General features: G+C 36.7%; 1 protein-coding gene across 10 annotated transcripts in view; it reads left to right on the plus strand.

Moving 5' to 3' along the window:
• PTPRD (protein tyrosine phosphatase receptor type D) overlaps positions 1-12,955 on the plus strand; it is a gene marked incomplete at both ends in the record, with an annotated part of 413,617 nt that overhangs the window by 209,663 nt on the left and 190,999 nt on the right. For 7 of the 10 annotated variants that reach the window (XM_079706279.1, XM_079706285.1, XM_079706278.1 and 4 more), the window contains 2 exons: positions 9,877-10,065; positions 12,109-12,126. In XM_079706279.1, the coding sequence (XP_079562405.1) occupies positions 9,877-10,065; positions 12,109-12,126 (207 nt within the window). The remainder of the gene's footprint in view (positions 1-9,876; positions 10,066-12,108; positions 12,127-12,955) is intronic. The other 3 variants (XM_079706286.1, XM_079706284.1, XM_079706287.1) reach the window with 1 other exon arrangement.

The raw sequence follows: 12,955 nt of genomic DNA on the forward strand, positions 1-12,955 counted from the left end.
CACCACAATACAGGGAGGCAGCCAGGATGAATGTTTTCCTTGGCTTTATTTGTTTTGAGTTCACTAGAATTCCTAACTGTTACAAAGCCAGAAAATAATGGAGGCAGGAGCCAAATCCAGTTCTCTTTCCATGTTAACTATTCTTTGTCTCTTTCTAAAAACAAACAAAGAAGAACGGGAATTAAATTCTTGACCCTTAGCTCTATTATGCATTTTTCCTTTTTTTTTCTTAAAAAACTTCATGATATGATTTAAATATTAATTTATGTAAAGTGGTTAATATACAAAATAGGGAAAATTTGGACAATGTATGGGATAAGTATCATGACACCAGCTTGTTAGTAAAAATAAATTAATAGAAAGCAGTGAGCTTTGTGAAAATGGATGTTATTGGATTTTTAGTGAGTTATTTATTCCCAAGGATAAATGCTTAACCCTGATTTCTAAATATTTACTTAGATATCCAAGTATTAATAGACCTCATCCCCTCCTCCACCCCTCAATGAATTTTAGATCACAAAGAGTATGATCATTTGCTAAGGCCAAACACTAACAACAATGGGGGTTAACATAATGCCATGTGAAATTGCAGCTACCTCATTCATACAAATGATAATCTAATCTCAATGAGTTTGTATTCTGCTACACAGACAGTAGACATTACTTTGCGATTTATAGGATAATTGCATACATTGCTTCTAAATAAATTTGCTTTACTCTGTGCCAAGAATGACTTACAACCTCCTCCATATGTGAAGACTATTTCAGAAAATGGAGCTTTTGCTCTGGAATACTCTGTGGGTTGCTGGTTAGTATGCTGAATATTTAGTAGCTGCTAGTGAGACTCCTATCAGCTTATCAATGTCTAATTTCCTCTTCTTGTATGGCATAATTTTATGAGAAATCTTCGGAGACCCTTATACCCAGTAACTGCCCTTAAGAGATACCTTAATCCAGTCTGAAATAAAAGCTTCTCTGATTGATTTATGGCCATATTAAGACAAGCATACCCATCTGTACATAATAAATTGCAAAGAGGATCTTGGACTAAAAATTCTTCGTATCTTGTTCATAATTATTTTGGGGGACCAGACCTTATATTTATTATTTCATTTGGAATATCATTTATCAACTGGCAGTTTCCTCCTGCTTTTGATATTTTCTTTCTGACTTAGAGTAGCCTCTGACTTATAATTAGAAAACACCTTATATATATATATATTTTCAGTTTCATTCATATGCATATCATTCTGATAATGGCCCAGGAACCTAACTTTGCTAGAAAATGTTGATTTAACTTTTCTTTCTTTCCCTTTTACTTTTCTGTTTTCAGCCCTTTATTCAGTTCACCTGCAGGAAGATTGATTTTGAATAATACGGTCATGATGTCAAAACAGTACAAATTATACCCTGCTACCATCTGGAATGGTGAAAATAAAAGCTTTATTTACACTGTGTTCTTTAAGAAAAGAATAATAAATGTTTTTTTCCCCTCTTCAGGGATTGTATTCTGGAAAGAAATGGTTCTTGTTTGTAGCCTGATAGCGTGGTTTATTCTGAAAGATAATGACTTGAAAACTCATTTGCTGTTCAACAAAGTAGCAAATACTCCAACTACTAACCCCTCAGCCTTCCAGCCTCTGAGACACGGATCTGTCTCCTTTCCCAGACAAAGCCATTTGGGGTAGTCATTATTGGTCCCATATTACAGAGGAGACCCCTGTGCGGTGTCAGGTTATAGGGTTGATATGCTGAATCTACTTCTGTCTACTTCTCTGGTCTGTGTACTGTCTTTGGGTATCTGCTCAAAGCAGAAGTCCTGCCACTTACAGCCCTTCCTAGATAATGAATTAGAAATTACAGCAGGGTTAAAGACATAGGCACAGGCTGAAATTGATCTCCTTAAGGAAATTATTTGACATTTATCATCCTTTTCATAATTCCATTTCTCATCCACATTTTATTGGCTAACATACATGGCAGAATTCTGTCCTACCTGGAACCTGTGCGAAAAAGTGAGAAGTCAATTGATACATATTAAACGATGAATCGTTTTGTTATGTAAAAGTGTTTTAAAATTATTATTACATCCCATGAAACTTTAGTCCTTTCTGCTTAAAAAATAAAAGATGTCCAAGTATTTAGAATTATTTTTGTTGTGTCTTCCATTATGAGTTGACTCTGATTAAGAGTTCTATCACTGTTCATGAGGAATATTTATTCAAAGAACAGCAGTTGGCATAGAGGAAACATGTTGAAGTAAAAATACACCAAATCTAGAGTTAAAAGATTTAAAAGAATTTTCTGCTCTATGTATGACTGAGACCAAGTAACAATTTTGCTGAGTCTTTGTTTTATGTCTACAGAAAATGGTAATTATTATACCACTCTTGCCTACCTCAGGCGACCCTAATAAGCCTCAAATGGTTTCAGTGTATTCAGTCATTCACAACAAAGCTTTGTTGTCCCAAATATTTAGTGTTATTTTTTGTTTTGGGGAACAAATCGGATGACAATATGATTTGTTTTATTTATGCTGTTTGTGTTGTTGATTAATCAAAAAGCCTAAAATCTTGTTCAGAGTGAGAAATGAGGGCTTTTACTAGCTTTTAAGAGGTTACTTGGCACATATACTACCCTCTAAATTCACTTGCATTTCTATATAATCCCTGTTTCTTTATGATTCCTATAGAATATTTTTCCCATTTACAGTTTATTGCTGCAGCTCAAGCCTTAGAGTCACTTGCTTCTGTTCTATTTAAATCTTTTGTGGGAGCTTGGGATAGAGTAAGTACATATATGCTAATATTTTACTAGATGCCAGGCACTAGTGCCAGGCAGCACCAGGCACATTTAATGCATTATCCCATTCAATTCTCCGTCTATGAGCTGGGTACTATTTTTACTCCCAAAGAATCTAATTATCCTACAGATATAATTAAATCACAGCAATATAGAGATTCTCTAGATGACTTCGTACCCAGGGCCTGGCCCAGTCTTGGCACAAAGAAGGCTTTCAGTAAATATGTGTAGAATGAGTGATGATCTATTGACAGTCCAGTAGATTTTTTTTTTTTTTTTTTGGAGTATAATTGCTTTACAATGTCGTGTTAGCTTCTGTTGTACAGCAAAGCAAATCAGCCACATGTATACCCATATCCCCCTCCCTCTTGGACCTCCCTCCTGCCCCTGCCCCCCCATCTCACCCTGTCCAGATTTTTTTTTTTTTTTTTTTTTTTTTTTTTTTTTTTTTTTTTTTTTTTTGCTGTACGTGGGCCTCTCACTGTTGTGGCCTCTCCCGTTGCGGAGCACAGGCTCCGGACGCCAGGCTCAACGGCCATGGCTCACGGGCCCAACCGCTCCGCGGCATGTGGGATCTTCCCAGACCGGGGCATGAACCCGTGTCCCCTGCATCGGCAGGCGGACTCTCAACCACTGCGCCACCAGGGAAGCCCTTTTTTTTTTTTTTTTTTTTTTTTTTTTTAATTTTTGGCTGCGTTGGGTCTTTGTTGCTGCACGTGGGCTTTCTCTAGTTGTGGAGAGCAGGGCTACTCTTCATTGCTGTGCACGGGCTCTAGGGCACGTGGGCTTCAGTAGTTGTGGCTTGCGGGCTCTAGAGTGCAGGCTCAGTACTTGTGGCGCACGGCCTTAGTTGCTCTGCGGCATGTGGGATCCTCCCTGACCGAGGATCCAACCCGTGTTCCCTGCTTTGGCAGGCGGATTCTTAACCACTTTGCCACCAGGAAGTCCCCCAGTAGATTTTTTTAAACTAGTAGTTTAAAAGGTCTTTTTCTTTTATTGTAATGCAAGTTTCATAAATATGAAGACACTTTCTTATTGACCATCTTAAGACCAATATATTTACATTTTTCAAGAGGATTTTTACTGTCTTAGGTAGTACTGTATCTCTAACAGGTAAGCATGCCTTTCAACATATTTAAAGGGTATAGTACTTTATTTAAGAAAATATTCTTCATACTATCCATCTAATATTTGACTTATGTTAAGAAAAACTTCCCTTATGCAATTCTTTCATCCTTCAAAATGAAAAAAAAATGTTAGTTATGCTTCTGTAAGATTACATCATGAATGCCTAAAGCTTCAAGATACGCAGCCACTGAGAAATTTTTGCTCCTGGCAGTGAAAGAAGACCCAGAATGTCTGCCTCAACATGCAACTGAGTGATTCACTTGGATGTTATCATTAGTTTGAACATCAACAATCCCATTATTCTAAAGATAGGATAGCAGAGTAGAGGTGCATATTCCATTGTGTTCTTTTAAGTTTCATTGTGTTCACACTTAAGGTTTTGTTATGTGGTTGCCATTTTGACTTGTAGGAACTTACAACCAGTATATGAGGGAAGGCTTCCTGTAAAATCAAGAAAGCAGGAACTGAGTTGTGTGTTTCTAGTGTAGCAACTGCACTAAATTAAAGAAAGAGCCAAGCATAAATTGCACATCTCAAATGATGAAAGTCGTTTGCTAATTAAATAAAACCTATGACTATAAAAATGAAGAAAGCCATCATTAACAAGTATTTTTGTGAATTTATAAGTTTAATACTACTTAAGACACTGTAAAAGATAGTTTTGCCTCTTAGACTTATATTTAAATTGGGGAGACCCAATCTATAGCCACAGGACAATTAAAGAATGATTAACTGTTTAAAAAGGTGCCGTTAGGACTTCACTTCCCTGGTGGTCCTGTGGTTGGGAATCCGCACTTCCACTGCAGGGGGCACAGGTTCGATCCCTGGTCAGGGAAGTAAGATCCCACAGGCCATGCAATACAGCCAAAAATATGAATAGGATAGGATAGAATAGAATAGAATTAAATTAAATTAAGTTTAAAAAGATGCCATTAAATAAGCCCAGTAGGAATTCAGAGATGTCACATGAATAAATGCAGAAATGGTTGCTCAAATTTCCTAAATATGTCTAATTGCAAGTGTTTATTGAATACGGTAATGGTTAAAAAGGAAGTAACATATAGCCCTGCCCGCTGTGATCTTTGAAAGCTTTTAAAGTGGAGCCACTATGAACTGTTTGGTCCTCAGGAAGGTGGTTCAGAGGGATGAGTTCTCCAAGGAAAAAAAAATTTTTTTAAAGCTTATCTCTTTCTCCAGATTCACATCTTCTAATAATTCTTTTGGAAGAGCATACTGTTGATATAATTGGCATGATTTTTCTTCATAAACATATTTTCTATAAATCTGAAAAATTGGAAATGTGGCATCATGACAAGTGGTCCTTTATTGAAAACTTCTTTAAATCTTTTGGGACCAGAGTCAAAGCACCTGTCTGATTGAACTCACTGAATCCTAGCAAGATTAGGCAAGAGAAACTGCTTAGGGCCGCCTTGGAAGGAGGCTGTGGACTTAGTAGGCAATTTAGTTTTGTGTTTGCTATCAAATAAGAGAGGTTGAGTTTTGTGGAATTGGACCAAAAGTAAAGCATCACTAAAATTGTTTATGGTTGAACAATGAAAGTAGTTTGAGCAAATTATGCAAAAGCTATTACTTTATCATTCATAGATATCTAAAGCATAACTCCCTACAAAACAAAGTCAGGCTGTTTTCCCTATATATTCCTTTAAGTCCTGGAGAGGTTAGAGGTTATTAACAAAAGTTTTACAGCAATGGGAAGTTGACTCTGAAAAATGCTGAGGTTCATTTTTCTCTTTCCTTAATGGAACTGAAAGTATCATATCAGCATGTTTTATTAAGACCCCAAACAGGTTCAAAGAATGTGCTATATTTCCAGGTCTATTATAGCTGCCATTCCAAACAAAATATGTATGACTTCTACGATTCACTACGCACAAGTATGTAGTAATCTGCCCTTTAATGGCCTCTCAAAATGACGGACCAAATGGCTTTGTGAAGGTCAAGTCTGATTTAAATTGTTGATGAATTAGTAGCTAATCCTGCATGATTGAATATTAATATGGAACAGTAATAAGGCATTTTAAAGCTTAATGAACACATTAATGAATAGGACAAAATGCTTTTCTTTTCACTTGTGTAAAACTTTAAAGCTACTAACATTAAGACAATTTTTTAATTTTTGCTTCTGTATTTTCCTGTAAAAGTTTGTGTGGTTAACATATAAAGGGTATTGATTTTTTTTTTTCTCAAGTTCCTGGTACTATACATTTGATGAGCTGTCAAAATTGATGTTATCAAATGGCCAAGACAGTTTTATATAAATCACCAATAAATGTAGAGGTGAAAAAAAAAGCAGTTAACGTCTTCTAAACTACGCCCACTGAGATAAGCATACCAATTAGAAATTTCATTATTTCTACAGTTCATTTTATGTTGAATACTGAGTTTTATTGCCAAATACCTGACAGTCAAATTGGAAACAAACCACAGCTGTCAATGTGTAACAGCACTGGCTATTTGAATCTGTTACATTGTGATGTTTCTCATGAAAATTTAATGAAGAAAGTGCATTAAAAGAGTTTCTGTGCAAAGGTGGGGGATGGATAGAATTTAATTACCCTTATTAAAAATAAGAAAGGAGCTCTCTTTACATCCTTTGTCTGATTAGTATGCAAGAAAGATTATCTTTGTTGTACACTTGTGTGTATGTAAATGGGGCTCTGGAGTGTTCTTTATGAGCTAAGAAGGAAAAGAAAGGTCATGCAAATGTATTAGAATGCTTTCCATAGGGCACAAGTCAATTTTGTCAGCTCTCCCCAAGGTGAGGTCTTCATTTCTTATAAATGGTTATTCTAAATTTCTCTGGTAAGAGCCTTTAATAAGTGGCTCATCAGTCTTAAGTCTTTGACATTTGCCACTGATAGGTATAGAATATTGGCGTGGTTCTTCAGAGAGATGAACTTGTAGAAGAAAAGTAATGACTAGTAGAGCAGTGTTCATGCATGTGGATGTAACTAGTAGTTAGATGCCACAGGAGTGCCTCAATGTCCTGGGAAAGACAGAAACAGCTCAGGAATCCCAAGGTGATTTTTTTATTAACTGAAGTTAATTGCTTTCAATATGGAAATTAACAACAACAAAATATAAGAGCTTTTTTAGAAACTCATTTCTAGGTGTCTAAGGCAGTGCAGTTGATTTTGGGGCACTTGAGATAAATTATTTCTATCCTTTGAAGCATTCCGGGTCAATAGCTGGTGAGAGAGATTTTTTTTTTTTTTTTTTTTTTTTTTTTTGCGGTACGCGGGCCTCTCACTGTTGTGGCCTCTCCCGTTGCGGAGCACAGGCTCCGGACGCGCAGGCTCAGCGGCCATGGCTCACGGGCCCAGCCGCTCCGCGGCATGTGGGATCTTCCCGGACCGGGGCACGAACCCGTGTCCCCTGCATCGGCAGGCGGACTCTCAACCACTGTGCCACCAGGGAGGCCCGAGATGTTTAATAATATAATGTGTGTGGTACAATGGCTATTGAGCTTTTTGCTTGATTTTTTTATTTTCCCAAATAACATTAAAACTAAGCTTTAGATGTAAACACATTGACTAAAGCTTTAAAGCCATTAAAAAAAAAAGTCTGATGAAATTCAAGTGGAATAGAGTATTAAAATTAGCATAGCCTAATTTGCAAAATGCTCTTTATCTGACTTGTAATTTTTAACCTTCCCTTGGAGCCTTGAAAAATCATCTTGAAATTCCATTCTTAACCACTGTTTCTGACACTTGTCCACTGTAGACCTAGGCTTGGCTGCCAGCGTATAAGCATTCAAATAAATGGGAAGTATTACTACTGCTTCCTCAAAAGAGCCACATCTTTCAACTTAAGTAAAATGTAGCTCATCGAAGTTAACTATTTTTTTTAGTCTCTGGCCGTAATTAGCTGGTGGGACAGGAAAATATCCTCTGGTGAATCTATGTGTCAAACCCAACTGCTTCAACAACTTCTTCTGGACTTTTCATAAATCTCCCTTGGGAGAACCAGAGTCTACTTTTCCCTATTAGCGCCTTGATTTTCTCTTATAGAAACCTGGATTTAATGTTCAGGATATCTTCTCTTTCTTGGGAGCTTTAATCTTTGGTAGTATTTTGACATTCTTTTACTATTCACATTCCAAATCTCTCTCTCTAGTTCTGAACTATTCCTCTGATGAACTCTCTACCATAAGTAGTTTTCTACTATGTATAGTAGGAAACTTTTTAATCACTGTGATATATTCATATTTAGGCTTAGAAATCACTGGGGTTCTCTCAAAATCTGTCAACCCAGACTAACTTGATGGCAGGGGATTTGGATGCAAGTGAGGCATGGAGAAATTTGTATTACAGAAGGATAAACTGATGAGAATTAAAAAATGCAAGACAGTGGATTTAGGTACTTACTACTGCAGTTGATATGAGGAGGAAAAGATTAAGTCTGTTGGAGAGAGTTTTGAAAAGCTTTATTAAGAAGGTGATTTTGGTTGTGTGGCTTTCTAGAGACACGGACAGTGTACTCATTGGATATGATTTGTCTGGGGAATGGTGAGAATTTCATTGTGGGCAGAAGAAATGTTTGCTATGAGGGAGGTCATCCATGAGAGGCTGAGAAAAATGGGTCCTGATTTTAAAAGACTTCACTAGCCAGATTTAGGAGATTTGAGTTTACCCTGTAAGTATAGAGAGAGTGGGGAACACATAGATTTGATCAGCAATGCAGTGGAGTCATCAAAATGTAACATTTTCCCTTGAAATTGTGCATCTTTAGCAAGACTCAGAGGATCATACCAGAAATTGTGGGAGACATCCAAGTAGAAGCTAGGTACCACACCTGATGGTTTCTGTTTTGCTCACTGGTTCTGCTTTAGAGTCATTTTGGAATTGGTGGCTGATGACAATTCATCAGAGGTCATGAGGGAATGTTGATTACATTAACGCCAGGCCCAACTGGACATCAAAATGCTTCATAATAGTCTTCAAACAAACACCCAAGTTCTAATTTAGATAATTCTCACCCATATAACTAAAATTCCTTCAATGCTTGAATAGAATAATATACCTTTCTAATGCTAACTGGAAGAGCTGGCCATGCAGGGTATCAACATAATCATGCTTGACGGACTTAAGAGGACTTTAATTTCTCAAGACCTAAGATCTGGGGCAATTTTGATGTGGGATAGGGAGAAATGAACTTTGGATGAGTTGAAGATTCAAAATTTAGAAGTTTCAACTTTTTAATGACTGAAAATGGTGTAGGCCTTTGGAATGGAAGAAAGTATTCTCTTACCTTAAGGAATGTATGTATGCGCCTGTGTTGCTTTTGTTCTTTTCTTCTTTTGTAAGGGAGACTTTCAGGTACTTTTCTGACTAATTGAAACTCTACAAAGGAATTCATTCAGGTTGAACCTGTGCTTGGGTGAAAAAATATACAGAGTTTTACCTAAAAGTTAAAAGAAAAACATAACAGATTCGAATACAGATAGCTTGGTCCAGCTAACCTGCTTGTTCCCCATGTCCTTGTAAAGCTAGCTCTTTTGGATCAATGGTTTTCCCTCAAGGAAAAGTTTTCTTCTCAGTGCCTGTCCTTCTGACGTTCCTTTCTTTCTGGCCAACTCAACTTGTTCCTAAAGGCTCATTTCACAGTTTCCTCTTGGTGCTCACTGACCTCAGCAGACACATACTGTAGAGTGACTTCTCCTTCTGTGCTCCCAGAGAACTTGATCCATTCCTTGGTCATGGTTTTTTATCACACATGTCTGAGCTCTTTGTTAGGCTGTTGGCCTCTTAGACTGTTCACTGTTATGGCCAGGAACAATGTTCCTTAATGTCACAGTGCAATGCTACCTAGTTTGTGTTAGCTTCTCAACAAATAATAGGTTAATGGGAGAGGTTAATGCTCAATATCTCTTGAATCTTGGGTGTCTGACTCGATAACATGTTTGTATCACCTTTTGTCTTGCAGAGGATCAAATTCCCAGGGGCTTCCCTACCATTGACATGGGCCCACAGTTGAAGGTGGTTGAGCGTACACGCACTGCCACCATGCTTTGTGCAGCCAGTGGGAATCCGGATCCAGAAATCACTTGGTTCAAAGATTTCTTACCTGTCGACACAAGCAACAACAATGGCCGTATTAAGCAGTTACGATCAGGTAGGGTCTTGTTACTGTTTCCACAAGCGCCTAGAGAATTTTAATTTTTCTTTTTAGTTTTCTCTCTCTTTATCTTTATTTTTATTTTATTTATTTTTAATTTTTAGGTATTGATTTTTCTCCCTCTTCTCTTTCTCTGTTATTTAATGTGTTGTCCCTGTTTGTTATGTCATAGCCCGTTTCAGAGTCTGTCTTTCTTCTCCTCTCTGTTTTGCAGCTTCTGTTTAATCCACATTGCTCAGTGCTGTGACTGCATTTTTGATAATTTTTTAATTTACTGCTCTTCCGCAGTATTTGATGGATCCATTTTCTCCTCTTTCTTTCTTATTTCTCTGTTTTCTTTTGAAACAAATTTATTTCAACATTGGACTTCATTCAGAACTTGCAAGGAGTTCCAATGGTTATATCCATTAAAAACCAAAAATGTTCATATTAAATGCTAAAATGATTCAGTTTTATTAAAGTGTGTTTTCTCTCTCTTTTCTGCATTTGAACTCATCAAACTACCAAAGTTTAGTAAGTTTGGGCACATCTACTTTCTTTTCACTAATACATAAAACACAGAAGTGTTATCTCATGAGTAACCAGATGTATTTTTTTATAAAGTCCTTTACAAAGTACCAATGAAAGGAGGGGATTTTTATTAATATTATTATAATATTATTATGAGTATTTTCTACACATTAGCCACAGTAGTGTGCGTCCACATCAAAGATTTTTGAACCCTCCAGTGACTGGATCTACAGAAGTCTGCTTTTGGTGTAGACTCCAGCTTTTGCCTCTCTCTCTCTCTCTCTTTCTCTCTCTCTCCCCCCTCCTCCCCTCCCTCCCTCTCCCTCCCCCTCCCCATCCCTCTCCCTCTCCCCCCTCTCTCCTCCTTGCTACCTGTTGCCCTTTCTCCCTCTTCCATCCCCATCCCAAGTTTATTCCTTTGCTCTCTTTAGATTAAAAATAGAGATAATTCTAAATTTGTTAAGTTTTAGAGCCTGTCCCTAGGTAATTTCACAGGGATGTGTACTAGTAAGCTGTTTACTTTGGCATTGGTAGTAATATTGATACAGAATTCTAAGTTGTTTAACTGCCTGTCTTCCCAGAATTCTCAGCTTTTGACCTGTCCTGTGATGTTAAAGCGTCTTGTTAACTGCCTCTTTTGCTTGTTGTCAGCAGAATTGTGTAGATTAGCATTCTGTTATTGTAAATAAAGAATTAATTATTCACATGTAACATAGATGATTTAGTATATAAAGCTTTAACTCTGAAAAATTTGTACCAAATTATAAGGAGTATAATAATATTTTTATGCTGTCTTTCTTCTCTCCGTATTTAAATCTCCAGAATCTATTGGTAAGTGCTTAGTTCTGAAGCGCACTTCACCCCCACTAATTTCCATATTCAGATTATTATTATTATTATTAATAAAATGCATGGCATGCATTTTACTAACTGTCAGTGTAGGCACCAGATTTCCTTAGTGGCGCACACACACACACATCCACGGAACTGTTATCGTAAGAACACTGTGTAGAAATAAAATAGAACACAAGTTATATCACACAAATGTAGCATAGTAAGTAGCATAAGATATATCCAATGAACAGTGTTTGTTTCTAGTTTTCTTTAGTATTTCCTATAACAGTATATATATATGCATATCTATATATATACTTAAATAGATTAGCCAGTATTTTCCTCAACTATGTCTTTAAAAATATTGTTTAGTTCTTTTTTTTAAGACTATGAGGCATATAAGATATAATTCTAACCCTATATGACCCCAGACCTAAGAACTCAGTTCCTTCTCTGAGAAAGGCAATGCTGCCTATTGTGGTCTTTGCCCTCTGTGGTATAATGCAACTTGCTTTTATGATCTAATAATACTATCTAATATATTCCTGTTTTACCAGTATAGTAATTCAAGTTTCTTTTAAGACCTTATTTAATTCTGTAAATCTAATTTAATTCTTCTCCCCAGCCCTAGCCTCCTTCTTCTCGTACTAATGCTTCTTCTTTCTAATCTTATTTGCATTCATATTATCCACCCAGGTGGTACACCAATAAGAGGTAAGAGTGCTGAACTAACGTTCACAGAATGATCTTACTCATTCTTTCTGTCCTTTCATCACTCTCATATTTGTCCTGTTTTCAAAATCATTACAATAATGTCCATCAATGTTATATTTTTCCTTTGTACTGTTTGGTTATGATTGGTGACTCTCATCTTGTGAATTTTTCTTTTCTTTTTTCTTTTTCTCTTTGTTTTGTTCATTTCTTTCTTTATGAAAATGATTCTTTAAGTTGTGATATGCTTCAAAGAAAGCATATCCAGGTCTTTAGACCACAGACCAGTCACAGCGTACCATCTGTCCCTCTTTTTTTCCTTTTCTTCTTCTTCCTTTTTCCTTTTTTTCCTTTTTTTTTTTTTTTTCTTCTTCTTTTTCCTTTTTTTTTTTGTCCAACTGGAGAAAAAAAAAATCATTTTTTTTCTTCCTTAGCTGTTCTTGTTCTGGACCAAAGTCAAGATGGTCTGGAGAACAGTGGCAGACATGCAGAAGACAGCCTGGAACACCTGCTTTTTGTCTTTATCTTTCAAAAGGTTTTTGCTTTTGTTCTTCGATTCTTTTTTCTCTTACTGTCCTAAAAGTCAAAGAATGACTCCCCTTTCCACCTGATCACACTCGCCTACAACCTGACAGCAATGCTTTTCCCCCCCACTTCTTTTTTTCTTGGATTACTCGCTTCTGGATTTTTCGATCTTCTGTCCTTCAGGCTCTGGAGACAAAAGGTGCTGAGTATTCTTGGTGGTATGTGGATTGCTGGTTTTTTAGACTTTGACTCAGTGTGCATTTCTTTTATAATTCTTGTTTTGTATTTTTCTTGGGGTTTTGTGACA

This window comes from Hyperoodon ampullatus (genome assembly GCF_949752795.1).
Source record: "Hyperoodon ampullatus genome assembly, chromosome: 6".
Lineage (NCBI taxonomy): Eukaryota > Metazoa > Chordata > Mammalia > Artiodactyla > Ziphiidae > Hyperoodon > Hyperoodon ampullatus.